The sequence below is a fragment of the Erigeron canadensis genome, chromosome 8, assembly GCF_010389155.1.
Source record: "Erigeron canadensis isolate Cc75 chromosome 8, C_canadensis_v1, whole genome shotgun sequence".
NCBI lineage: Eukaryota > Viridiplantae > Streptophyta > Magnoliopsida > Asterales > Asteraceae > Erigeron > Erigeron canadensis.
Window position 1 is genome coordinate 17,288,985 of NC_057768.1, and position 26,769 is coordinate 17,315,753.

General features: G+C 35.6%; 1 protein-coding gene across 1 annotated transcript; it reads right to left on the minus strand.

The window, feature by feature from the left end:
• Positions 1 to 18,446: 18,446 nt before the first annotated feature.
• On the minus strand, positions 18,447 to 19,940 carry LOC122579701 (transcription factor MYB53-like). The gene is made up of 3 exons (XM_043751924.1): positions 19,768 to 19,940; positions 19,547 to 19,676; positions 18,447 to 19,273 (listed from the first exon to the last, which is right to left on the minus strand). Exons 1-3 carry the CDS (start codon positions 19,898 to 19,900, stop codon positions 18,535 to 18,537), a joined length of 1,002 nt encoding a protein of 333 aa, XP_043607859.1. The 5' UTR covers positions 19,901 to 19,940; the 3' UTR covers positions 18,447 to 18,534.
• Positions 19,941 to 26,769: the final 6,829 nt, after the last annotated feature.

Here is a 26,769-nt window from a genome sequence, read left to right on the forward strand (position 1 = left end):
CAAGTAACAATAGGGTACCTTACAAGTGGTATCAGATCCCTAAGGTTGATTACTAGAAGGTTTAAGATCATTTGATTGGGTATTGATTGCAAATTCGTTCAAAAATCATGTTATTTACCATTTTCGTGATCTTCTTCGTGTCACTTCGTGCTTACGTCAGCACGAGGTGTACTTCGTGTTTGTGCTTACGTCATCCAGTGACTTCGTGTTCACTTCGTGCCATGTCTGCACGAACTGCTCTTCGTGCCACGCAACACGAACTACCCTTCGTGACTTAGGTCGTGACGCGTGTACTTCGTGCTTTACTTCGTGTGACGTGTACTTCGTGTAAGTCATACAGCTTCGTGCCACGTGACTTTGTTTGACTTCGTGCAACACGAACTAAGTGTTATTTTGTTTGATTTGATTTCAAAAGATTCGAAATGACTACTATTCCAGCTGCTGCAAATTCACCAAATGCCCTACTTATTAGCCAGATGATCATGCACAATCATGAGGTTGGTCGTGGAAACACACCTCCAAAGTTGTTCCGTATGGAAAACTATTGGATGTAGAAGAGACGTTTTGAAGACTACATTCGTCTTACTAACATGGACATGTGGCTTGTTATAACTCAAGGTTTTGATTAGCCTTCGTATCAGAAGAATGGAGTGATCAGTAGGTATACTTATGCTGATATGCCAATTGAAGAACGAAAAAGGTATGCAATTGAGGGAAAGGCCTTGTCCACTCTTACTATGGCTTTACCTCAAGATAGTGTACACTTGTTCAAAAAATACACTACTTCAAAGGATTTATGGGACGCTCTTGAAAGATATTGTGAGGGCGATGTAACCTTGAAGAAGAATCGTATCAAACTTCTGAAGTGCCAGTATGAAGCTTTCAATGGACTGAAAGGAGAATCTCTTGACGAGATTATTATTCGATTCAGTCATTTGACTACTAAGTTGTCATATTTTGAGGTTGTATATCCTCAAACTGAGCTAGTCGATAAGTTTTTGGACTCACTGCCTAAGACATGGACTGATTATGTTCATCAACTTCAAGATGATCAGGAATACAGTACATGGGACTTTGAAAAGGTAGTTTCCAAGCTGAAGAACAGAGACATGAAGAGAAGAATTAAAGATACTCACTCGGATTTTACTCAAGATCCATCATTGTATCATGCTAAGTATGTTCATTTAGCAAGTTCTAGCTCGGGGAACAATGCATTTCTAAGTGGTGCAGAAGCTACACCAATAGTAGATGCTGAAGGTATTGCTGGATATGTTGCTTATGACAATGCACATACGAATGTCAAGAGCAATGTACAATCTTTTCACTCTATGCCAATGAGTATGAGTTCTGCAGAAGGTAGAATGAGTGTTTAGTCAGCCTTTTGTAATGCTCATGAAGCGTTTATCGGAGGAAAGATTACTGATCCTACAGTAATTGATGAGGATTACAATCAGATAGATCCTGATAATTTGGAAGAAATGGATCTACAATGGCAGCTAGCTATGCTCACTATTAAGGTAAGAGGATTCACTCAGAGAACTGGGAGACCTATAGGTAATGGCACTAAAGGCTTTGACAAATCCAAGGTGAAATGTTATAACTGCGATGGATTTGATCACTTTGCAAGAAAGTGTCAATGACCTAAGAGGATTGATAATACCGTTGCTGGTCGTCAAAATTACAATCAAAGCGGTATTACTCCAAGTAATCAGAAAACTCAAGCAATGATTACATATCCTGCTACTCCACAACAGCCAGTTTTGTCACCATTTTCGGAGTCAAAGGCCGTTGTTGTTCAGAATCCGGATGGTACTTATCAATGGGATACACAATATGATGATACCTCGAATCATGCCTACATGGTAGAGTTATATGATGAGGTAGCCGCAACAATTGATTATGCTGTATACTCAAGTGAAGAAAGTGCATCTGAGATAGTTAAGCAAAATGTACGTAATGTTGCTGAGACTGTAAGATCTGAGAGTGAACCTATGACAGCAGTGAAAGCATCTGAAGAAAAGGAAGAGTCATTGAGTCCTGCTGATGACATTTCTATGAAGAGCATTGAAGAACAAATGAAGAACTTCGTGATACTTGAAGGTATGACAACTGAAGACTTTGTTGCATACATGGCAGATTGCAAGGCTGTAGATCATAAGGTATCTTGTTCTTTGTTTTCTATAGTTGACGTTTGTAAAATGGTGTCAGATTTGAAACTTGAGGTATTAAAATTAAATGAAAATTTAACTAGTTTATCTACTGAAAATGTTATTCTTAAGAAGGAAAGTAACGAGACTAAAGATTCTGATTTACTTCTACAAAGAGATCACCAACAAACGAAATTAGATTTTAATCCAGATGAAGTAGTATACTACACATTGAACCGAATTGATCATTAGAGATGAATTCGGAAAACCTAAACCTCAAAAGGTTTGGGTTCCCTTCAGAAACTAACCATCATATTGTCTGATGTGCAGGGAGAACCAAGGAAGCCTATCAGTCTTTGGTATGTTGACAGTGGATGCTCTCGGCACATGACAAGGGACAAGAATGTTTTGTCCAATTATGAAGATGTAAATGGTTCGTTTGTTAGTGTCGCAGGTCCCAAGGGCGGAAACATCTCGGGCCAAGGTGATGTTGTCAATGGAAAGATTACGCTGGAGAAAGTCAATTATGTGGAACAGTTAGCACATAATTTATTAAGTGTTTCTCATATTTGTGTCAAGGGAAACAATGTCCATTTTACTGAGAAAGAAGCACTTATATTGAAACCAAGATATGTTATTCCTGAAGACTGGATCCTGCTAAAAGCTCCTAGGAAGAGAGACATCTATGGCCTTGTGTTAGGTGTTGATGATCCTAAGGAGTTTGTTTGCTTATTAACAAAAGCAAACGAATCTGAATCTTTGTTATGGCATAGAAGAATGGGACATATTAATTTCCGAAAGATGAATGACATTGTCAAACATGGTTTGGTTGAAGGCGTTCCCATGAAACGGTTTGGAACGGAAGATAAATGTGTACATTGTCTAAAAGGTAAACAGAAAAAGTCTGCACATAAACCGAAACAAGAAAACTCTATTGCCAATCCTTTCGAGTTACTTCACATGGATTTATTTGGTCCAGTGAATGTAAGAAGTATTGGTGGAATGTACTACTGTTTGGTGGTTACTGATGATTACTCGAGATTCTCATGGGTATTCTTTCTTAAATCTAAAGATGAAACTCTGCAGATTTTGATAAATTTCTTTGTCGAAACTGAAAACATTTATGGAGTTCGTGTTAAGAGAATCAGGAGTGACAACGGAACTGAATTCAAGAATAATGTGATGGATGTCTTTTCTTTGTCAAAGGGAATCCAACATCAATACAGTTCTCCGTATGAACCACAACAGAATGGAGTTGCTGAAAGAAAGAATAGGACTCTAATCGAGACAACCAAAACTATGCTTGCAGATTTAGGGCTTCCTACTATGTTTTGGGGGGAGGCAATGAATACAGCTTGTCATATTTTAAATAGGGTTACTGTAGTTAAGCGTCATAATAAGACATGTTATGAGCTTCTACATAAGAATAAACCTAATTTACAGAATGTTGAACCATTTGGTGTACCGTGTACTTTCTTGAAGTATCTACCTCAGTCAAAGTTTGATCCAAAGGTTGAAGAGGGATTTTTCATGGGTTATAAGCCGAGAACATTAATTCGACGGGTTTACAACAAACAGACCGGCAAAGTTGACTTGGGTACAAATGTCAAGATTGTCAGTCATAAGCCCGCTATTCATTCTGGAAGTGGCAAAAACTTCGATTACGATAGTGTGTTTAGTTCACTACACGGTCCTGATTCTTATTCAGATCATGAGACAGTTGATGATGTGATTATTTTAAGAGATCACATGGATAATAATTCTACATCTCCACCTACTCGAAATGTCGATACTACTCTAACCAAAGTTCAGTCTACTACTGATGTTGATAAAAGTGGTAAGGACAAGAATAATACACTAGATTCAGATAATAGTGAACCCGAGAACACTACACCACTTACTCTGTCAAAGGTTTCATTGCCTGATGATGATCTTATTTCTGAAGAATCGGAAGATGTTTTTAGCTCTCCTGAGTTTTATATTAGAACAAATTTAGGAAAAAGTCTAAATGTTGATTCGGTTCCTCAATATCGAGTTAATAAGGGTCATCCAGTTGAAAATATTCTTGGTAATGCTACAGAACCTGTTCAAACTAGAAATCGATTGAATAAGGATCTGACTAGTTTGTTTTGTGAAGTGAAAGACACTGGATTGATAACTGAGTGTTTATATTCTGGTTTCATTTCACAAGTAGAACCTAAGAATGTTAAGGCAGCACTTCAAGATCCATGTTGGGTTGAAGCTATGCAAGAAGAATTAGCTCAATTTGAAAAACTTGGAGTTTGGGAGTTAGTAGATGTGCCTAGAGGTAAAGAACCGATTGGAACGCGTTGGGTATATATTTGCAAACGAGATGACAAAGGGATCGTTACTAGAAATAAAGCACGTTTGGTTGTTCAGGGGTTTGCACAACGAGAAGGATACGACTATAACGAAACTTTTGCACCAGTTGCTAGGATTGAAGCTATAAGGTTATTTTTAGCCTATGCAAGTTTCAAAGGTATAAAGGTGTATCAGTTAGATGTTAAGAGTGCCTTCTTATACGGTGAAGTTAAAGAAGAAGTGTATGTTCACCAACCACCAGGGTTTGAAGATCCAAACTATCTAAGAAGAGCATATCGTTTGGATAAGGCTCTTTATGGATTGCATCAAGCACCCAGAGTGTGGTATGAAAAGTTGTCGATACATTTGTTGACAAATGGTTTTAGAAGAGGATCGATAGACAGCACATTGTTTATCAAGTGAAAGAAGCCAGATTATCTAATTGTACAAGTTTACGTGGATGATATCATTTTTGGTTCATCTAATATAAAGATGTGCAAAGAGTTTGAAATGAGCATGAAAAATGAATTTGAAATGAGTGCTATTGGGGAACTTCAATTTTTCCTCGGACTGCAAGTCGATCAAAGGAAAGATGGATTCTTTATTCGCCAGTCTAAGTATGTCGATGACATCTTGGAGAGGTTTCAAATGTTGGAGTCCAAGACATATGGTACTCCTATTCAGCAAAATCATGGTTTAGGGGTTCTTGATCCGAAAGATGAACTTATGGATGCAACTTATTATCGTTCTATTATTGGCTCATTGATGTATCTGACAGCTTCGCGTCCAGATATTATGTTCGTTGTTTGTCTTTGCGCTAGATTTCAAGCTAGTCCGAAAGAGTCACATTTGACTGCAGCAAAACGTATTCTTCGTTATCTTAAGAGAAACCAAGGGCTTGGTCTATGGTATCCAATGGGAGGAACGTTTGATTTTGTTGCATATACTGATTCGGACTTTGGCGGTTGTAACAATGACAGAAAGTCTATGACTGGAGGTTGTCAGTTGTTAGGAGGAAGATTAGTATCGTGGCAGTGCAAGAAGCAGACATGTGTTGCTCAGTCTTCATGTGAGGCAGAGTATATGGCTGCTGGTAGCTGTTGTTCCCAGGTATTGTGGATTCAGCAACAACTTCGTAACTACGGTATGGATTTTCTTGATACTCCTATTAGAATAGACAATAAGTTAGTTATAGACATTACAAATAACCCTGTCATAAATAAGGTCACCAAGCATATTGATATTAGACATCATTTCTTGCGTGAGTGTGCCCAAAAGAAGTTAATTCATTTGGAAAAGGTTATAACTGATGATAATTTAGCTGATCTGTACACCAAAGCATTTGATAAGACTCGATTTGAAAAGTTAATTCTTCTCAATGGGATGAAGAATGCTGATTCGTATTAAATCTCTCGAAGAACTAATTTTGTAAATTTGTGTCTGTAAATAGCTAGAGTCATAAAAATACAAAAAGAGTTCTTAGTGTCATAAAAACCATAAAAATATCGAAAATTTGAAAATGACAAAAATATGAAGAGATTTAAATTAATGTTGTGAGATGATTAGAAGTGAGGATACTTAACTTTTAAGTCTGCTTAATCGTAATATAAATGCTTAATTCAGTGATTACAATTTGGGATATATTGGTAGACACAAAGTAGCAAGGTTTCCTTAAATCTAAACTTAATTTATACAATGTTCTTGTGGGAAACACCTAAGTTCGCAAACTATTCAGTGGCATATTAGGCTACTCGGGTTACATGGTGACTGTCCTTGGCTAGGGTATGTCGAAAGTGTCATAATTCAAAGGAAACTGGAAGTACCGAGTGTTTAAGAGGACAAATATACCGGTAATCGTGGTTGGGTCACTGTTCATAACTAATAATAAGAGAATTATTTCTCACTTGCAGACTTATGTAAATGCTAATCTGATCTAATCTGCAGAAACTTAAGATTTCTTGTAAATAAATAAAGTAGTTTAGCTTTTTAGTTATTTTGGTTTTTATTTTTATTTTTTCTTTTTGTACTAATAAATGTCAGTTTATGTGTCAAACTACTTCTTATTGCACGAGAGATTTGATAAGCATCTAATGATTCTTAAGTAAATTATATGAATTTTGTTGCTAAGGGTAAGTATGTTTAAAAGATGAATTTTCTAATTAATACATAAGTTGTTTAATTTAGAAAATGAAATGATTTTGAAAATTGAAAAGTCAAAATATTTTTGAATGTGTTACAAGTAAATTTTTGAAATTTCAATTGTTTTTTGGTTGATAAGTATACTTGACAAAGATTGGACTTGCCTTAGATCTTGTAATGATTTTTAGGTTAAGATTTTAGTTGTTTTGCATATTTATAATTTTTGTTGATCTTGATGCATTGATGAAGTTTGTTGAGTGTGCAGGTTGCAGAGTTCATTTTATATGTATGGAGACGGACAACAATCTATGCACGAACTGTGCTACAAGGATGGATTGCCTTGTATTTATAAACCTAAGACTGAGTGTGATAGGTTATAATTGTATTATCAAGATCACAACCTAAGATGTAATGTGATAGGTTGTTAATATGATATCTTGATGTATTGTAATGCATTATACATTAAATATGTTTTGATGTAAGTTTGCATTTGTTTAAAGTTAAACATCAATGAAGAAATGATCGATTTTATGTCATGATAATAATGTAAGATTTATTTGATACATTATTGTGATGACAAGTTAGTACGTATGATTTATGATTGCATATTCGAGTATCTACAGGTTTTTAGTAACGAGTATCTACAGGTTTATGTTTCTGGAATTTTTGTAGTTTTCCTTAATAAGTTTTCTGGAGAATTTACAAAATTTGTCTAAGGAAAGCAGTTCATGTGTTTTAAAAAAACTGAAAATTCGACTTCGTTCGTGCTGACGTCAGCATGCCTCGCGCTGACGTCATCACGAAGCCCACGAACTCAGTGTTCGGCCCGGACCACGAAGCTCCGGATATAAATATGGGTTTTAACCTTTCATTAATTACCTTTAATCGAAAATGAACCCTAAATAACCACACAAACTTCGTCTTCCTCATGCGCACTATTCATCCGTTCCATTTTCAATCGATTTCATCTACTTTTTGTATTTTTTCATCCAGGATTGTTGGTATATTTCCTATCTAGGATAGATATTGATGTTTTGACTATGAAAATTAACGATTACAAGTCGTTATAATGTCCAATGTTTGAATCCTCTTCGCGTGAACAGTAACTAGGACGAACCAAGAATTTAATCTTCAATTTTTGATGATTTGGACTTAAAATTGGATTAATTGATGTTTGTACACCTTATATATAAAATAATTTCGTATTAACATACTTAAATTCAAGATTAATTGAAGATATTATGATTCGGTCACTATTCACACGAAGTACATCAAGAACACGAACCACTTCGTGTTCATCGAATTTGTTTCGATTTTTTATTTTCTGGGCATACACGATCCATAAACAAGTCCACGTTGATGATTTTATTTGATTAACTCATCAAATGGAGATGTTTTTGCCTCGTGTTTCTGGGTTTTGTTTGAAGCTCGTGCTGACATCACACGAAGAGGTTTTGACCTCGTGATGACGTCATCACGAAGCAGAAGCCCAAAAAACCCTAACTTTTGGTTTTAATTTCTAACTTTTTTGTTTTCTTGTCGTTTTTGTCTGTTTTTGTGCAGGTCTGGCAGGACAAGGTAATAATGCTCGTGTGTTCATCAAGGAGCACAATGCTGCACTCGATCTCAGTATTACTCAGACGGGGTGCACACCAGAATTTCATGGTTTCCTACAGTTTCTTGCACGTTCTCGTGTACATTTTGTAGTGACAGAGAACCCTCCGTTGGTGATAAGTCTCATTAGGGAGTTTTGGAACTCAGCCTGTTCAGTGCAAATGGGTGATCATATGTACATTCGCACTACTGTTGGAGGACGTTCATTCTCGTTCTCAGCTGGAGACTTACGGACGATATTACACTTAGGTGATGTCGAGATAGAGCAAGGTCCGACTGACTTTTCAGAGGAATTTTGTGACGGTGCTCTACGTCGTATGGGGTATACTGGTGCTATTTCTCACCCATACTTCAGGAATCATCTTCGTGGCAAATGAAAGTTGCTAGCTTACTATTTGTTGAGGTCCATTAGTCATCGGAGTACAGGCTATGACCAGATGAATATCCAGAACGCTTCTCAGATGGTTGCTTTGGTGCTGAACAAGCCATACAGCTTTTCTCAGTACATTTTTGATAATTTAGAGAAGCAGTTGAAGTCATTTGGTACAACAGACAAGAAATTTTTTATGTTTCCAAGATTTGTGATGATAATCATTCGTCACTTTGCAGCGGAATTGCCATTTGACGGTCCTATGTTCAATTTAGGTCGTCTTACTTATAAGGCATTTGTTGAAAGTATGAAGCACTTGTCGGGTAGAAATCATCCGATACATGTTGATAATTCACCATTGTTCGGACATTTGATCAATCCAAACGATGTTGCACCTAGACAAGGTTGGGAAGATGAAGAACCCGTTGTTGCTGCTGCTGGTGGTGATGATCAGGCTCAAGATAATCCTCAGGAAGAGCGAGTTGATCAGTTTGAGGGACTCAATGATGTTCCTTTATATGCTGGAAATCTGGAAGATGATCCAGATATGGATGCTCTTATGGAGGATATTGATGATCCTACAAATCTTGTTCTATCAACTTCTGGAGTTTCTATTTCTACCTCTGCTCCAGTTGGTGTTGATGTTGGTCCTACTGAGCTACCAGTTACTGTTAATGCTGGTGATGACTCAGAAGATGATGAAGAAGAGGAAGAACGTTTGCCGAAGCGAAGAAGAAGACAAGGAAAAGGAGTTGACGCTGTAGAAAGACTTCCAACTTCTCAGCGATCTCAAGCTGAAGTTGATAAAGATTTTGCTATGTATCAAGCCGCTATGGAGAGATCTCAAGCTACTCCATCAGTTGCTGCTTTAAGAGCTTCAGTTTCTGATGTTCCTGTTTCTGTGTCTACTACTTCTGCTGGTATTGTTGTTGGGGAGAGAAGGTCGAGACCAAAGTTTATTATTAGAGGAATTGGTTCTCGCGCACAAGTTGTTACTGAGGCTACAACTGTTACGATTCCTACTGTTCCGGAGTCTACAGTTCGTCAAGAGCCAGAGCTGACAGTTGTTGCTAGGCCTTCGTCTACTCCTATTCAGGCTACAGTTCCTGTTTCCACTATAATGGGACGTTTGTTGGCTCCTTTGCAACACCCTCAGATGCCTCCGACAGGAACTTTTAGTGCTCGTATGCCTTCATTTGAAGCTACGATGCCACCCCATACTTCTACATCTGATGTTGCTTCTACGTCACGTCTAGTTGCTCCTGTTCAAGTGCAGCTGAGTCGTTTGTTTTCTGAGAAGAAGATGTTAGAGATGAGGGTTACAACTTTGGAGAATCAGCTAAAGCTCCAAGCTGCCAAGCATCAAGAAGAGATGGACTTAATGACAACACTTGTTCATTCTCTTGGTTCTAGACTTGACCAATTCTTGGCTAAAGGGGGAGATAAAGATGGTTGTAAGGATGATGAGCTTGCTAAGAAGACAAGAGATGATGATCATGAAGATCAAGATCCAGCTCAAGGTCCAAACCAAGGACAACCAACAGATGGTGAGCCAAAGAATAGAGGTCAAGATCAAGATGCTATTGATGATGCTATGGATACAGAGACTGCAAATATTCAGGGGGAGTCGCCAAGACAAAGAGAGTCAGAGATTGCTGGTACAGCTGGTGCTAGTACTTCTGGGACTCAAGATAAAGGCAAAGCTGTGATGGCTGCTCCAGATGCAGATCCTGATGATCCGAATGATGATGATGAGGAAGATTCCAATTCAGGTAACTCCGATTCTAATTATGATAGAATAGAAAAGGGAGATTCGAGAAAAGCTAGTGAATGATCCTCATAATCATATAGAAAAAGAAAATCTTATCAAAGGAAAATCTACTCAGGATAGTGAGTCAACTAAGACTGATTCTACTACCAATGCTTTTATAAAGTCAGATTTGCACCCTTTAATGGTGCATAGACTAGAAAAAAGATTGGGTTATGATCCACAAGCTCATATAAGAGCTAGAGCAGAGATTATGGATTATGATGATTATTATGATCCAGGATCAGTTAGGGATCAAATGAAAGAACAGTCAGGGTTAACTCATACATCTTCAGAGTCAGAGTCAGATTCGGATTCAGATTCGGATTATGAACCTTAGTGCTAATGATTTTTGTTTTTGTGATTATTATAAGATAAATATGAATGTATTTGTTACATTATATTTATGATATCATATTATTGTTGCAAGTTAAAATAGATAAAGATTATAAGATAAATATTAATGTAATTGTTGCATTATATTTATGATATAGTATTATTTATTTTAATTTCTTTTATGTATTTATACTATTTTATTATGTCTTGACTTATGATTTATGTTCTTTATCTTTGTATATGTGAATTGTTTGAATTGCAGATAAGCTTCAAAGGATAGGTGCATTGGACGATCTTGATGCTGAAGATGACTTAGAAAGTATCAATGGTGAAGATATGGAAGAAGGAGAGTTCATTACTTCAGAAGCTGATAGAAAAAGGTTGCTTGATATACCTTATGACTTTGATCGTGTCTTTAATGAAGATGAAGTCATTCAAGTTGAACCAATAGCTGAAGTAGAACATCTCAATCTTAATCCAATCAGAGACAGTCCAGATGAACCTAGGAATGCAGCAAGTTTGAGATTTGCTGTATCTGCAAACATTATTGATGAAGGACATGACAATGTTTTTGATTTATACTGGAATATTGATGCTACACGAGAGATTGATCTTAGAAGATTCAATATGCCTCCGGTGCAGCAAGATCCTGAGTTCATTATTGATAGAAGGATTCCAATGGTTGTAACTCGTGCTGGTTTTCATGTGGGTGGAAATTTGAAACCATCAATGTTTTGGGAGTTTATCTCAGACAAGGATGCACCCAAGTACTTCTCAGTGATACAAAGTTGGTTCTATGATCATAGAATCAAATTGTTTATTATCAAGAGAAAGGAGGGATGCCAGTACATGTCGATGAGTCAAAGACACTTCCACTCTCTCAGTGATTCTGACATGATAGATTTGGGAAGACGATGGTTCGTTAATCTTCAGAGCAATGGACTTGCAGATTTCTACTGGAATAGATTCAGAGATGAAAGAATTAGAAATTTCAGTGATAGAGGTCTGAAGCCAGAAGAGAGGTTGATTAAGCCAAAACCTTTGAAGAAGATTAAGAATCAAGATGGCACATTTCGTTTTGAACAACGAAGGATTAAATGTGTTAAGAAGGTTCCCGCTATCAGATGGGATCAAGATATGCTGACAGAGATGACGTTTTGGCAAATAGATATCAAGTCAGGCGAAGCACAGATGTTTGTTGATGATTCACAGGAACAAATGTTGCTATGCATGTATGATCCAATGCAGGTTATCAATTTGTCAAGAGGTGATCAGAGAAGACTTTTGGATACACCTTGTTCAGCAGTGGAATTTTGGAGAGTTGAAGAAAGGCGCTATCGTAACATTCTCGCACATTGTTTGCAAGAGAGAATTCATGCGAATAGCACAAGACTTTTGTTCAATGGATAGCTTTGTAGTTCAAGTTCAAAGACTTTAAAGAGATCTAGTTGCAATCGTCAAGGGGGAGTCTGTAGATGCAAATTCGTTGTGACAATCGCAACATAGATTTGATTATCGTTTATGTTTTAGGAACTATGTTTGTAATCATTTGAATAAGAACTTGTGTTGATATTTAATGTTGCAACATAGATTTGTTTATGTTTTGTATTGTGTTCGTGTGTTATATACTGTTTTGCAGGTACAAGAACATAGAATCAAGGTTTATAAGTGTCGTAGAACACTTGAACGATGATTGGATGTTATGTACGAGCCAAACGAAGCTAAACAAAGAGCCAAAGGGTCGTCCCTCGTGCTGACGTCATCAGTATGAAGGAACAACCTCGTGTTGACGTCAACACGAGGCAAGTCGATTGGTTTATTGTTTCGGGCCTAATCTTCGATGAAAGCCTAAGCCCACACGATCCAATACATAACTAGTATAAATACAAGACCTAATCTACGGAATTAGGTTAATCGTTTGAATCATTTGTCACGTCTTATTACGATCCACGCAACAATAGGGTACCTTACACCATTGACATAGAGGTGTCTTCAGTTAGTATATACCCATTACCCACATCATTATTGGCCATTTATTTATGTGTTTTAAGTCTATTTTATGTGCATTTGGCGCGTTTATGGTGTTTGTTAGTGTTTACAGGCTCTAAACAGGTTACTCGTGCATTTGGTACATTTCCGGAAGATATTTGGTCAAGAAGTGATTAATCATAATCGAGAGTTGTTTTAAGTGGAAGAAACGGCGAGTTCAAGATCGTAAAGGAAGAATTGTGTTCACAAGTATGTGACTGCGCCGCAGTGGAGGGTGCTATCCCTACTGCGCCGCAGTCCATATCCACAGATATGTTTGGAACACGCCCCACTGCGCCGCAGTGGGGGTTGCACGCCGCAGTCAAGGAATCAAGAATTCAAGCCGAGGAAAAGGACTGCGCCACAGTGGAGGTATCCATTGCCACTGCGCCGCAGTCACTTGAAAGTCAAAGTCAAACCCAGGCCACTACGCTGCAGTGAGGGGAAGCACATCCCACTGCGCCACAGTGGGAACACGGGATCTGAAGTCCTGGAACGTTTTCTGCATCAGATTTTTAAGAGTATAAATAGAAAACATAACCCTAATTCCCAAATTATCAAAAATCTTTCTAGGAGCTGTTTCACAAGGGTTCTTCAATCTCCAATCAAGATAATTTCTTAGGCGGATTCGTTGAAGATTCACGAGCACCCATCTAGATCGTATCTAATTAAACTGTCTTGCAATTTCAATTCCTCAAACGATTGGTACATCATGTTTCTCTTCTATTTTAATTATTATTGTGGATTGATCATGAGTGGCCAAACGTTTAATCATGCACCTTGATGTAATGAGAGTATCAATGTGATTTTAATATTTTTAATTCGAAAGGGTTTATTCAATTATCGTTGTTCTGTGATCTTGATAATTAAATACTTTTTAATAATTTATATGATATTGGTTGCATATATTTCTTTGTTGGTGGTACCAGTTGAATGTATATGTGATTTTAAAACGGTTACTTGTCTATGAGTAATTATCACTAGTTCATGGTATGATAGTGAATGTCATTTTAAGAAAAGATTAATTTTGTCAACATGATTTATAGCGGTTGGTGGTACCACGTTGTTGTCACATAGGTTCAGTTGATAATTCGATAGTCAGATAAACTAATTGTTAGAAACAGTTGTCTTTGCTTTGGTGGTACCGGCTTGGGTAATTCAACTAGCAATTAGGTGATTCGGAAATTTTTCACGGTTGGTGGTACCACGTGAGTATCTTAATATTGTCACGGTTATCTTTGATTTCTAAAGAATTTGGTCTTAATCAAATGCAATCACATTTGAAGTCGAGTGAAGTCAAGGTAGATGACTTTTAATTATATTGTCTGAAGTTATTTTCAAATTTATGCAAATAGTTTGCAAATCAATTTTACTTTAATTGTCAAAGAGGATTTTCAAAGCAACACCCGTTTTCCAAATCATTTCATAAAGCAACTAGTCATTTCCAATCCATGAGAACGAACGCGGACTTATCTCTTAACTATATTACAAACGATCTGGTCCACTGGCCGTGAGTGCGTAGTAGTGAGTTTTTAGGTAGTTCTAGTTTTACAAATTTAAAGCTCGATTTTGCATATCAGTATCTTTCGGACCTATAGGCCACACACCCATAGATGTCGAACCTGTAGGTTATGGGTGATTGAATTAAAAAGAATGAGATTATATAAGGCACGATTAGTTGCACAAAGTTTTTTTCAAATCCCGGGTAATGAGGAAACATATTCTCCCGTAATATATGCAAATATAAATAGATTTTAATCGGCTTTACAATCTCTGAAAGACTACATATGAAACTACTTGATGTCATTGTTACATATTTATACGGGAATGTAGAAAATGACAATTATATAACATGCCTTGGAAGTGCACAGACTCATACTTTGATCTAGTTCGAACCTGTCTTCTTAACTGACAGTAGTATGTCTGTTTTGGGCGTGAGTTGAAACATGAAAGAAGTGCATGTGATCAACATAAAGCTTTTATATTATTATGGGACACAAGACCTAGGTCTACTCTATCAAAATAACAAGTCCCAAGTAATCTAATATAACACATATTCGAAAATTGTTTGATGATAAATCACATATTCGATACATACGAAATTGAATCAATCAAGAAGACCCCAAATACCATTTATGAAGACAACGTTGCTGGTTGCACAAATCATATTAGAAAAAGCAACATCAAAGGAGAAAGAACAAACTCTAGCAAGCTACATCAAATGAGGGACAAATATACAACATATCAAGTCAAGTGAGAACCTGACTGGCTATTAACAAAGTCAGTAGCTATAAGCAGTTTCAAGCAGTTCTCACACAAGATCGGGCTTCGAAAGTTCAATGACCTTTGCTGAGTTAAGGGGGAGCATTATAGACGTTGTACTCTTTTTCCCTTAACTAAGTTTTATCCCACTGGATTTTCTTAGTAAGGTTTTAATGAAGCAACATAACTAGTGTATAACGTCATAGCAATATATATTCGAGGGGGAGTGTTATATATACACATATATATATATATCATGTGTATTTACTATTATACCCTTGTACAAGTCTATATAAGGGGCTTAAGCCTAACCATTGTAACGATTCATTCTATTGTTCTAATACATTCTTTGTTCCCTCCTCCAATATTTCTTCTCCTAATTTATCTATCTATTGATCCAAGATCAAGATTTATAACAATTTTGAAATAAAAAAAAGTATTTATGTTAACAAAAACAAATCATAAAACGAATGAAGATATGGGCTTATGGGCACTTAAAGTTGAGGCTAAAGTAGTATAATATAAAGTAAAAGGTTTAAAAGGTATATTTATCTATATTTCAGGGTCTTAGTACTATTAAAGAATGAAAATGATATCTTCTTTCTCGCTACTTAATATCTAGAAATTTCTTCCATTAACAAAAGCATCTCAGAGTTAGAAGAGAGAGTTTTCTGCCCCTATTTTTTTTTTGATGCTCAGGTCTATCGCCCATCTCGTCCACCCCTAGGGCCGACCCTAGCTGCCAACCACATTTGTACATGTTGAATAAAAGAGTTTATGATATATCTTGTATATTGAAATTTTGTGTCTTGATTACAATATGGGATACGTCCCCTTCTTATACATAAACAAGATAATCTAATTACGGAAATACTATGAATGCTTGGCTGGTAATTATTTTGTGATATCTTCTAAGCCAGGAAATGATGTGAATGCTGACCCTCCAAATCATTTCTTATTTTCTTTTCCAACACTCCCCCTCAAGTTGAATGGTGGCATCTGTGAAACATATCAGTTCCAATTGCTTTTGTCAAGATGTCTGCAAGTTGATCTAAGGACTTGACAAAAGGTAGCTTAACAATTCCTACTTCTAATTTTTCTTTGATGAAGTGTCAGTTGACTTCTATATGTTTGGTCCTGCCATGTTGTACAGGGTTTTATGAGATTTGAATAGCAGTTTCATTATCACACATAATCTGAGTGCTTTCTTGTGGAGGAAACCCTATTTCAGACATGAGTTTGCTTATCCAAAGTGCTTCTGCTAATCCTTTTGCTATACCTTTAAATTCAGCTTCAGCACTTGATAATGAGAAGAGAAGATTACCTTTTGCTATACCTTTTGCTTCTTGCTCCTCCATGTGACAAGATTACCTCCTACCAAAGAGAAGTAACCTGATGTTGATCGTCTATTCAGTTTATCTCCAGCCCAGTCAGCGTATGTATATACCTGAAGCTTCAAGTGTCTATTTGGTCTAAACAGAACTCCATGGCCAACGGTCCCTTTGAGATACCTGACAATTCTTAAAATTGCATCCATGTGTGTAACTTGTGATTGATGCATGAATTGACTTACCACCCCAACAGCATATGCAATGTCGGGACGAGTATGTGACAGATAAATCAGTTTCCTTACCAGCCGTTGATACCTTTCTTTATCAGCTATTTTGGCTTCAGCCTCCATAATCGGTTTTTGGTTGGCCATCATAGGCGTTTCATCTGGCTTATAGTTGATCATCCCTATTTTTGATAAGAGATCCAATACGTATTTTTTATGACAAATGAAGATCCCTTGTGGTGACCTCAAAACTTCAATTCCAGGAACTACTTTAGATTTCTTAGATCTTTCATTTCAAATTCCGTGAATAACCCTTCTTTGAGCTTCTTAATTTCATCTTCATCATTCTCAATGATGATCATATCATCGACATAGATTATCTAACATGTCATGCGACTTCCTTTGGTTTTAAGAAGCATAGTATGATCTGAATTACTTTGCTTGAACCCATACCTCTTCATTTCTAGAGTAAACTTACTAAACCATGCTCTGGGAGACTGTTTGAGTCCATACAAAGCTTTCTTCAATCGACATAGTTCTCCAGGCTCAAAACTGTGAGAGAAACTAGGTGGAGCTTCCATGAATACTTCTTCCTTTAGTTCTACATGCAAGAAGGCATTTTTTACATCAAATTGGTGAAGACTGAAGAGGCCATCCTTGATTAGCTGCTACCGAAAAAAGGACCCTTATAGTATCCATCTTTTCTACTAGGAAAAAGTTTCTGAGTAATCAATCACATAAGTCTGAGTGTATCCCTTAGCAACCAACCGAGCTTTGTATCGTTCAATTTCTCCATCTGTTCTGTATTTTACTGTAAAGACCCACCTGCATCCAACTGGCTGTTTTCCATTTGGTTGCTCCAGCGTCCAGCCTACAGTTGAACCTCAAGATGTTCGTTTTCAGTTCCCAAATAAAGTTTGTTTCAGTTCCAAGTTTGTGGGCCAATAAAGAAGGAACGACTGCTATTAACAGGAAGGAGAAAGGAATGTGTGACAACGATAATCATAATGGTTTATGAGCCCATGTGTAGAAGGAAGCTTTCTAGAAGCCTTACCTGTCCATTTCCTATTGGCTAATAAATTAGTTGTTGTCTTTTACCCATGACAACTTTTTATTATTTTATTGTTGTATTTCGATAATTCCTAGGGAAATAGTTTATATGTAGCTATATATAGGGGCTTTATTTCTCATTGTAAAATCAGTTTTTGTTGAGTTGAATGAAATTAATAAAGCAACCTCTATTTCTTATCCAAAAATCTTCATTTACCTTCATAGATCTTTGATTTCGGTGGTTTGGAATGACCCCTTTATCTATAATTGTGGTGGTTCGTCCTTTATGAATTATAGTAGCAAGGTCTTTAAATCTTCGATTACTTTATCTATGTTTGTGGTGACTACATCTTTATCAAACATAGTGGTGGGTTGAAGTGTTTCTTTTACTCTTGATTCCGATGGCCTGGTCTTTACGAATCTTGATGGTGGATTCTTTATATATCATTTTAGTTTATTGTCTTGTTTGTATTTTTTGTTTTGTTTCATTAAAAATTATAAAATACCAAAAATAGTCTTCGACTGTCGTTTGTCGTGTAATTTACGCATAAGATATATACTTAGTTTTACTTTTACATGCGTATATATACATGAACTTCACAAACTCAACATAACGGTATCTCTCGCATTGCATGAGTAGAAGGGACTAACAATATTATTTGACACACTTTTAACTTGATCCAAGTAAAGGCTAGCCATTTTTCATTGATTATGATCGGCATATCAACATATATATACATATATAAAGAAAAGTAACTTTGTATACTATACATAAACATTACGTAGAATTTAACGATTGGTGCAAGCTAGCTAGGATTGATCTAATGATTAAAGAGCGGTGAAACTTCAAACCATATGCACTCACACGTACATAATATATACATCTCACTCAATAAATATATACTTATAGTATATCGTGAAATAAAGGGTCTTCAAGGAGCACTTCTGGCCAAAAGTTCGGCGGAGCTCCTCCTCCACCACCGGAGTTAGTAGTAGTGCTACACGCGTCATCACTAGTATATTTTGTCGGTGATGGAGCAGAACCCAAAAACACAGCCGATGAAGAACTTGGGTTTGTTAGCCATCCATTATTCGACAAGAAATTTTCGTGTAGCTGCAAGTCGGGCAAGTGAGAAAATGGTAGGTTCATTTGATCATCAAGATTTGATATTCCGCTTGTAGACAAGGATCCATATAGATTGACGTAGTCAGCGTTATTAACATTTGGTGGCCGATTCATGAGGCCAGATTGTAAAAGTAGAAGTGGTGGAGCTGGCTGAAGAAGGCTGCTTCCACCAACGTTTAATTTGTTTATTATCGGATCTAGAACGTTTGTAAAACCAGTTTTTCGTGTAGGGAAGTACTGATCAAGGTTAGAAATTGGGCGAACCGCTTGTTCTGTTTTTAGGTTTGATATCATGGAGAGTTGTTGGTCCAAAGAGAACGAAGAATGGTGGTCTACTAGCTCCCTAAGGGTAGCCAAAACTAGGAGATGAGGAAGGCTGGCAAAGATATCTGTGCATGGACGATGCGTTGTTGGATCGATACCCATGTGAATCAACTTCTTTTTCAAATGTGTGTTCCAGTAGTTCTTGATCTCGTTATCTGTTCTTCCAGGTAAATGAGTTGCGATTGCTGACCATCTATACGTGTAATACACAAATAGTTAGTATGATTAACACAACTCTCAAAAATTAATTTTCGTTCATTTATCCGTTCGTGAACTAAGTTAAACAAATGAACATGAACAAGCTATGGTTCAAGTTCGTTCAGTTCACAGCCAAAGTGGTGATACCTGCACCTAATTTGTCCACATACTAATATAAAATATGGTTATATATGGACAATTTAGATATTGTACGTGTGTATCATCACTTTTCACATATACCAAAAAATAGTTACAAATTGATGCATACTTATTTCCAAGTATCGAGTGAAGGTGAAGGATTGTTTGCTCTTCTTCAGTAGAGAACTTTCCTCTTTTGATATCCGGTCTTAAATAGTTTGTCCATCGCAATCTACAACTCTTCCCACATCGATTTAGACCTAGAAAAAACCGAAATTAATGAATGATAAACGAAAAATCCAATTTGATAAAATAGCGTGCGAAGGTGTAGTTATTTTGTGTGTTTTGTACCTGCAAGTCGAGGAAGGGCTCTCCAACTGCTATGGCCATGTTTATTTATGTATTTTATGAGTATGTCATCTTCTTCATCAGTCCATGGACCTTTTTTTAGACCAGTCTCATCACAGCAAGGAGACCTTCCCATGATGGTTTTTTTTTTAGATTTAGTATGTCACATATTTGTAGATTATATATATACATATGAAACTAGTGTTATATGGGAACATCATAGTGTTGATTACTTAATAGAGTATTAGAGTATCTGAAACCGTCAACAAGAAGAGCAGGTGGCAACTTATTGGTGGTTCAAAGGAATCAATTTCGTCATATGCATAGATTACTGGCATTTTTTTTTTCTTTAATTTGCAATAAATAAGGGTCCACGAGTCGAAACTTCTTGCCAACTTCTTTTGACCTTTGTCTGATTTAAGCTTCTAAAATGAGTTGGTAGTGCCTTTTCATACAAGATTTGCACTTAGTATGAACTGCTACAAATTATCTACTACTCCTATTAAATGTTTATATTTTTTATAATTGTTTTCTTTATAATTAATAAATACGAAGTGTTGTGTTTTTTATATAAGTGTTTATTAGTATATGTAAAAAAAAATAAAATTGAATGATGAATTATATCATGACACTTGGTACAAATATGGTGATCAGTTTTTGAATTGATGGGTTGAAATAACTTGACAACATACTATTGGTTGGTGGTGGGTTAGGCGTACATGACAATTGTTACCGAAATTTAAAAATTTGGGTAAACTCGGGTAAAATATTTCTCCTTTTGGGTTTAATTGAGTGAAAACTAAATTGAATAGCAGGTTCAAATGGGTATTCTAAGCCGTCATGAACAAGTATATATAGTGGATTTTGTAAATTACAAAAAAGGTATCACAGTGTCTCCGCGGTATATTCGTCATCCGACACTCATTTTGATAAGAGTGGGAGACACCTGCATGTATAATTAATACTACTGTCACTACACAATAATTATTAAAATAATACTAATAATTTATTTCTTTAAAAATAGAGATATATATGTAATTTACAATATATAACAAATTTCTAAAATCTTTTATGAGAAATTAAAGACCGTTACATGTAACCTTTTACTAATTATAACCCTAAGATTAAGTTAATAATATCATTACCAAATTTATTATTAAGTAATCACAACATTAGTGTCTCTACTTTACATAACCAAACTTCGTCAAATTTATTATTAAGTAAATAAACACATCATTAGTCTTTCTACTTTAAATTATTAAACTTTGTGTATTTAATTAAACTTTTTTTTTTCGAAAAAAAAATATATTTTTTTAACACAAACCCATTCTAAAAAAAATCAAACATTTTCTAAAATATAAAAAATTTTTAAAAAAAAATACAACTTACACATATATAGACCTATCAAAGGGTTAAAAATCCACATACTAAATTACTAAATGCACAGTATAAGAGATCATATTATACTTCAAAAATAAACATAAATCATCAATAGATTTTAAAATATATATATATATATAATAAGGGAAAGGAATATGAGGTTGTTAGACACTTAAGTTGGGTAAAAAATCTATCATATACCTTTTTTTAAACCATAAAAATAATGGGGGCCCAAACATTTATCCAAAATGTTAAGATATTTGTATGTAAGAGATTTTTCAACCAAGTTGGATGCATAAACTTATTGCTAAACCGGACGTGTTCTGTTAATATTTACCTCAAACTATCATTGACTTATTTTTGGCCAAACACAACATCACCCCCTTTATTTTATATAGAAATGTTCAACAAACCATCAAACCATGAAAACTAGACCAAACCGAGTTATTTGGATTGGTTTGGTCGGATTGAGTTGTTAAACTTTGATCCGATGATTTAAGTTTTGAAAAATCGGGTTCTTTGTTCCGGTTATGGTTTGAGTAAATAGTTAACCGTCAAAAAATCGGACCGGACCAAAAATATATATATGTATATATGTACACTAATTTATTTATATAAACTTACTTTTACTTTTATACTTTCATATTTTCATTTTATCCTTTTATATTTTCAGCTTTATTCCTTTATTATGTTTCCACTCAAAAATCAAAATATTAAGCCTTGAGTCCACCATCACCTTTAATATTTCATATTTTATAAGTATGAAATACAAGGTATTTCTAACTTTATCGATGTTTTTAATAATATTAAGATTATAGAGTTTCTGATTTCTCTATGTGTGATAAAAAAAAAGTTATAAATATGCAAAAATGCATAATTTATTTGCAGATTAAAAATAAAGATCTTGAAATCGTCGATCCGAACAAATCATATTGGTTTACATGGTTTGGTTTAGTCTGGTTAAACAACATACTTGGTCTGGTTTGGTTTAATATATGTTGAAATTGGGAATGCCAGTTTGGTTTGAGATTTAGTCAACACTGGATCAAACCGGACCACGAGCACCCCTAATTTTATATATTTAGGCAAAAAATACCCATTAAAAATATTCTCCATCCGTCTTACTTTAAATTTCTAAGTTTGACTTTTAAAGTATCTTTATTTAGTTTTAACTGTCACTGGGAAATGATTAATGCTCCTAACCAAATTGTCTAATAATCCTCTTAACTATGAGATAATGGCATGTGAAAAGAGAATTAGTGTATACCACATGTCACCTTCTTAATGTATTAGAAGGATTATTAAGCTATTTGGTTAGAAGGATTTATCATTTTCCAAAATCATTATATGAGTTTTAACTTTTAATTACAACTCATTGCATCAAAATAATAAAGTCATCATTGACTTTATTATTGGTCAAACATAACATTAATTCTTCTATCTATACTCTAGGCACAGAGTAACACCACCAGGCAAAAGTCAACACGATCAAAGCATTTGCGGCGACGTCGCCGCTAATACTCTGACACTGACAGGGGGCCCGCTATTTTCTCTGCCAGATTTATCATTACGGACATGGGGGCCCGCAGTATTAGCGACAACGTCGCCGCTAATACTTCCTGGTCGGGGTTTGACTTTTTTTAGCCTGGTGGGCTTACGCTCCTCGAGACTCTATTAATAAACAAACTATTCCTCTCTTTTCAACTAGGTACTTTTAAAATACCCAAAATACCCTTAATTTTCAATACATTCCTAACTCACACACTAAATCTACACAATATATGCCTAAAATATTTTACACTCATATTTATCAAAACTATCTATCTCCTTTATTCATTAATTTAAATATTTTCACCTAATATCTCTATAATATTCTTAATAAAGTTATTTATAAAAGATACACCCCTTAATCATAAAATAATTACACTACCATTTACATAAATTATTTTTAGATTAATTACCAAATCGTTACCACCACCACCACTAGCACCACCCGTTGCCGCCACCGCCGCCGTATTGTGCGGATACCTATCTTGTTTAATATATTTAGACAAAGTATAAGTTGATTTATCTAAATAGTACTATAATGTTAATATATAATAATTATATTATTAATTAAGTTAAAGATATCAGTATATCACTTTGTTTTATAGAATAATGTTTATAACATTATTTTCCTTTCAGAAATAAAAGGTTATGCATACAAGAATATCTTTAGGGATTAGGTTGGTAATCTTTAAAAGGATAGTTGGTAAAGATTCAATATGTTTTAAGTTAATAGAATGTGTACCAACCGTCTTAGAATGTTCTAAAACAAGTTCTTTGAAACGTACTTTCGCCACTAGAACGGCTAGACAGTTCAAATTATTTAAGTTCTCGACGTATATGAAGGTCAATTTGATCTTAAATCTTGATTTATATGACGAGTTCATGACTAAGTACAATGAAATATTAAAGTTCGGTTCATAAACGTTCAAGTTCATAAAGGTTCTAGACCAAAATGTTCGCAAATGGTCCTTGCATTAATTGAGTTCATTTAATATGGGAAAGGTATATAAAGAAAAGGATGAGAAACATAGAGAAAGGAACAACCATATTTCGTCACCTTCTTCTTTCTTCTTTCTCACTCTAGAAACACATAGTGCAGCCATATTTTCACACACAAAATTCATCTTTTGATTTTGGATTGTTAAACCAAAATCATTTGTACTTTTAGCATCCTTGTGATAGTCAAAACATATTTCTGGAATCAAATCTGAGGTAACAACAACAAATTATGAGTTTTTGATCAAATTAAAAATGTACTTTTTCAAGTTCATGTTCTTGATGATTTGGTCAAATTTTGATATGAAATCGTGTGAATGATTAATGGGTTTTGTGTCTAAATGTGTTCAATAATATTTATGTGAACAAATTTGGGTCATAACATGCTTTAATCTACAAAACCCATTTTTGAAAGTAAAGGAAAACTTGTTCTTGATGTGCCATGGCTTGTTCATGTTATAGATGGTCTTAAAATCGTTAAAAGTGTTAATGGTTAATGTTATTATGCACATATGTACTAGTTCTATGTTCTAGCAAGTCCCGGAATCGATCTAGATTTTCATGTTATAATTCTGTTCTTATTCAGCTCGTGGGGAACCTAGGACGGTCTTGAAATGGGACGATCTTTTCCCAAGACGATCTTGTGCTAGAAACCCTAGGACGACTTTGTGCACTCATAACACAACGTGTACTTGTTCTATAACATACCACACTTGATCATTGATCATCAATTCAGTTCATAACATCATTATCACTCGATTATTCACATTAAAGGCTACTTATTAACATCGAGCTAGTTCATGAGTCGATCTAAATCAACGTACAAAGTGCAAACCCTAATTGAGTACACATAAGATATGTTCTATCTTGATTACTAAAGTACGAGTTCTATGAACAACTAAATCGAGTTCTTAAGGCTAAAGTTCATTAATAAAGGCATGTGCAACTAATTAACACGATAAGTACTTATGTGTGAGTTCAAAGACGTTCCGTTCGAGTCCAGTTCATGTACTTAAAGTTCAATTAAACTCTTTTGAGTCAAAACGTTCAAAGATCTTCAAAGGACCAAATCATCAGTTCATCAAGGACATTTCAGTGATTAATTAATCACATGAACTAATATATGTACTTATCTATGATCAATATGTATTTCGGCTTTCATCAAGACGTGCTTGGATTGAGATAGATATAACTTATCTATCTTTGTGCTTGTTTTCTGTGCTAATACTACTTGTGCTTGTACCAGATCACTGTGAGTTCACTAATCCCCTTTTCGTACATTTTGTTCAAAGTTCTTAGCGGGGACTGAAAAGCATGAAAACTATTTTCGTACTTGTACATATGTTCTTGAACTATTTTACGTACTATATTATGAGCTTGATCTTGAACTACTTATGAAATGTTTCTTAAACTGTTTAAAGAAGTATTTAAGTCTTGAATGGGCAGGATCTTAAATACATTTATACTACCGTACTTGATCTTTATTATGTCCTAGTTCGTACATGTACTTGTTGAGTTCTTGTTCACTGCTATCAAATTCATATCCCACAGTTCAGGGAATGAACCCTAGGTAATTATGGACAGCGCTGTTTAGGGTAGGCCCACCCTCATTTTCCACAGTTCAGGAGGATGCATATTACTTGTTCTTGTTCATGTCATTGTTCTGACATAGATCTTATTTGACGTACTTGAGCTATATGAGCACATTACTACATTACAGTGCAGTTCTGGCCAATCGGGTTAGCAGTGACAACTTATATCCAAAGTTCATCATATGTTCTTGTTCTGTTCACATTATTATAAAGTACATACGTTCAAAGTGCAGATCTTGACCTAGTTCATATTATTATAATGTACCTAAGTTCAAAGTGCAGATCTTGATCTAGTTCTTATTATTATTACAAAGTACTTTATTCCAACGTACAAAACTTATGATCTTGTTCTTATTATACATATATACGTATATGTAAACTAAACGTACTTTATGTGAATCTCACCAACTACTTTTGTAGTTGACCTTTTGAACTTACATGTTTTTCAGGCTAGGCTGAGTAGATCTTGTTAGCATAGGAGTCTTCCTTTCTAAGCTCATCCTTTTGGCGATTGTTCGAGCGTACAAGTTCAGGAGCTATGAAGACCTTCGTTGCTACTTCAGTTCAAGTTCTATTCTTAAAAGACAATTGTTCTGTCTTCCAGATATTGACTATTCTAAGTTCATTTATGTTTTGTAATAACAATCGTACTTCTGTTCTTTGTCAATGTCAATGGCTGTGTTGGAACTTGTACTGTGTGCAAATGTGCTTATCTGTGCATCCCGTATATTCCGCTTTAGCGGGGTGTTACAGTTGGTATCAGTAGGCATGGTTATAGTGAACACCGAGCTTTTTCCTAAGGAAAACTCGAGCTATAACTGGAATCCACTCTGAGGTAATTCTTTGATGACCGGTTTGAGTAGTAGGTACTCTTATCCTAATTAGATGTAATCTGATCAACTACATCTAATTACAATAAAAGCACCTAGGACCTCAAGGTGTGTCATTGAAGGTATCATCCATTTCTTAGAGCTCTATTAAGAACTTCGTGCAATCTCGTTCTTGATCATATCGGTTTTAGTTCATGTTCTAGTTCATTCGTTCTCTTATAGCTCATTCGTTCTGGTAAGACATACGTGCTTGTGCTTCGGTTATAGGCCTTAGAGCTTATACGACTATAGGTCCTTATCGTACGACCGACGACTGTTCTTGTTCATATAATGTGCTAAAGACGATCATTTATTAACGTACTACGTGCTTGGAGCTATAGACTTGTACGAAACGTAATCGAGTTCATATTTTCTGTCTTATCAGGAGATATAAGGAAGGATGCCTGCTAAACGGGGGAGAAAAGCTAAGGTTGCACTCGCTGTTGAACCGACTGAACCTGAACCAAGTGCTAATGCTACTGTCAACTCCACTCTAGAAGACGTAGCGAACCTCATCACAGACCGCATGAATGCGATGATGCCGAACCTTGCTACTCAAGTCGCTCAGATCCTGGAAACCCCCCTGACTGAAGGTACCAAAACCACTCAGAACAAGAGAG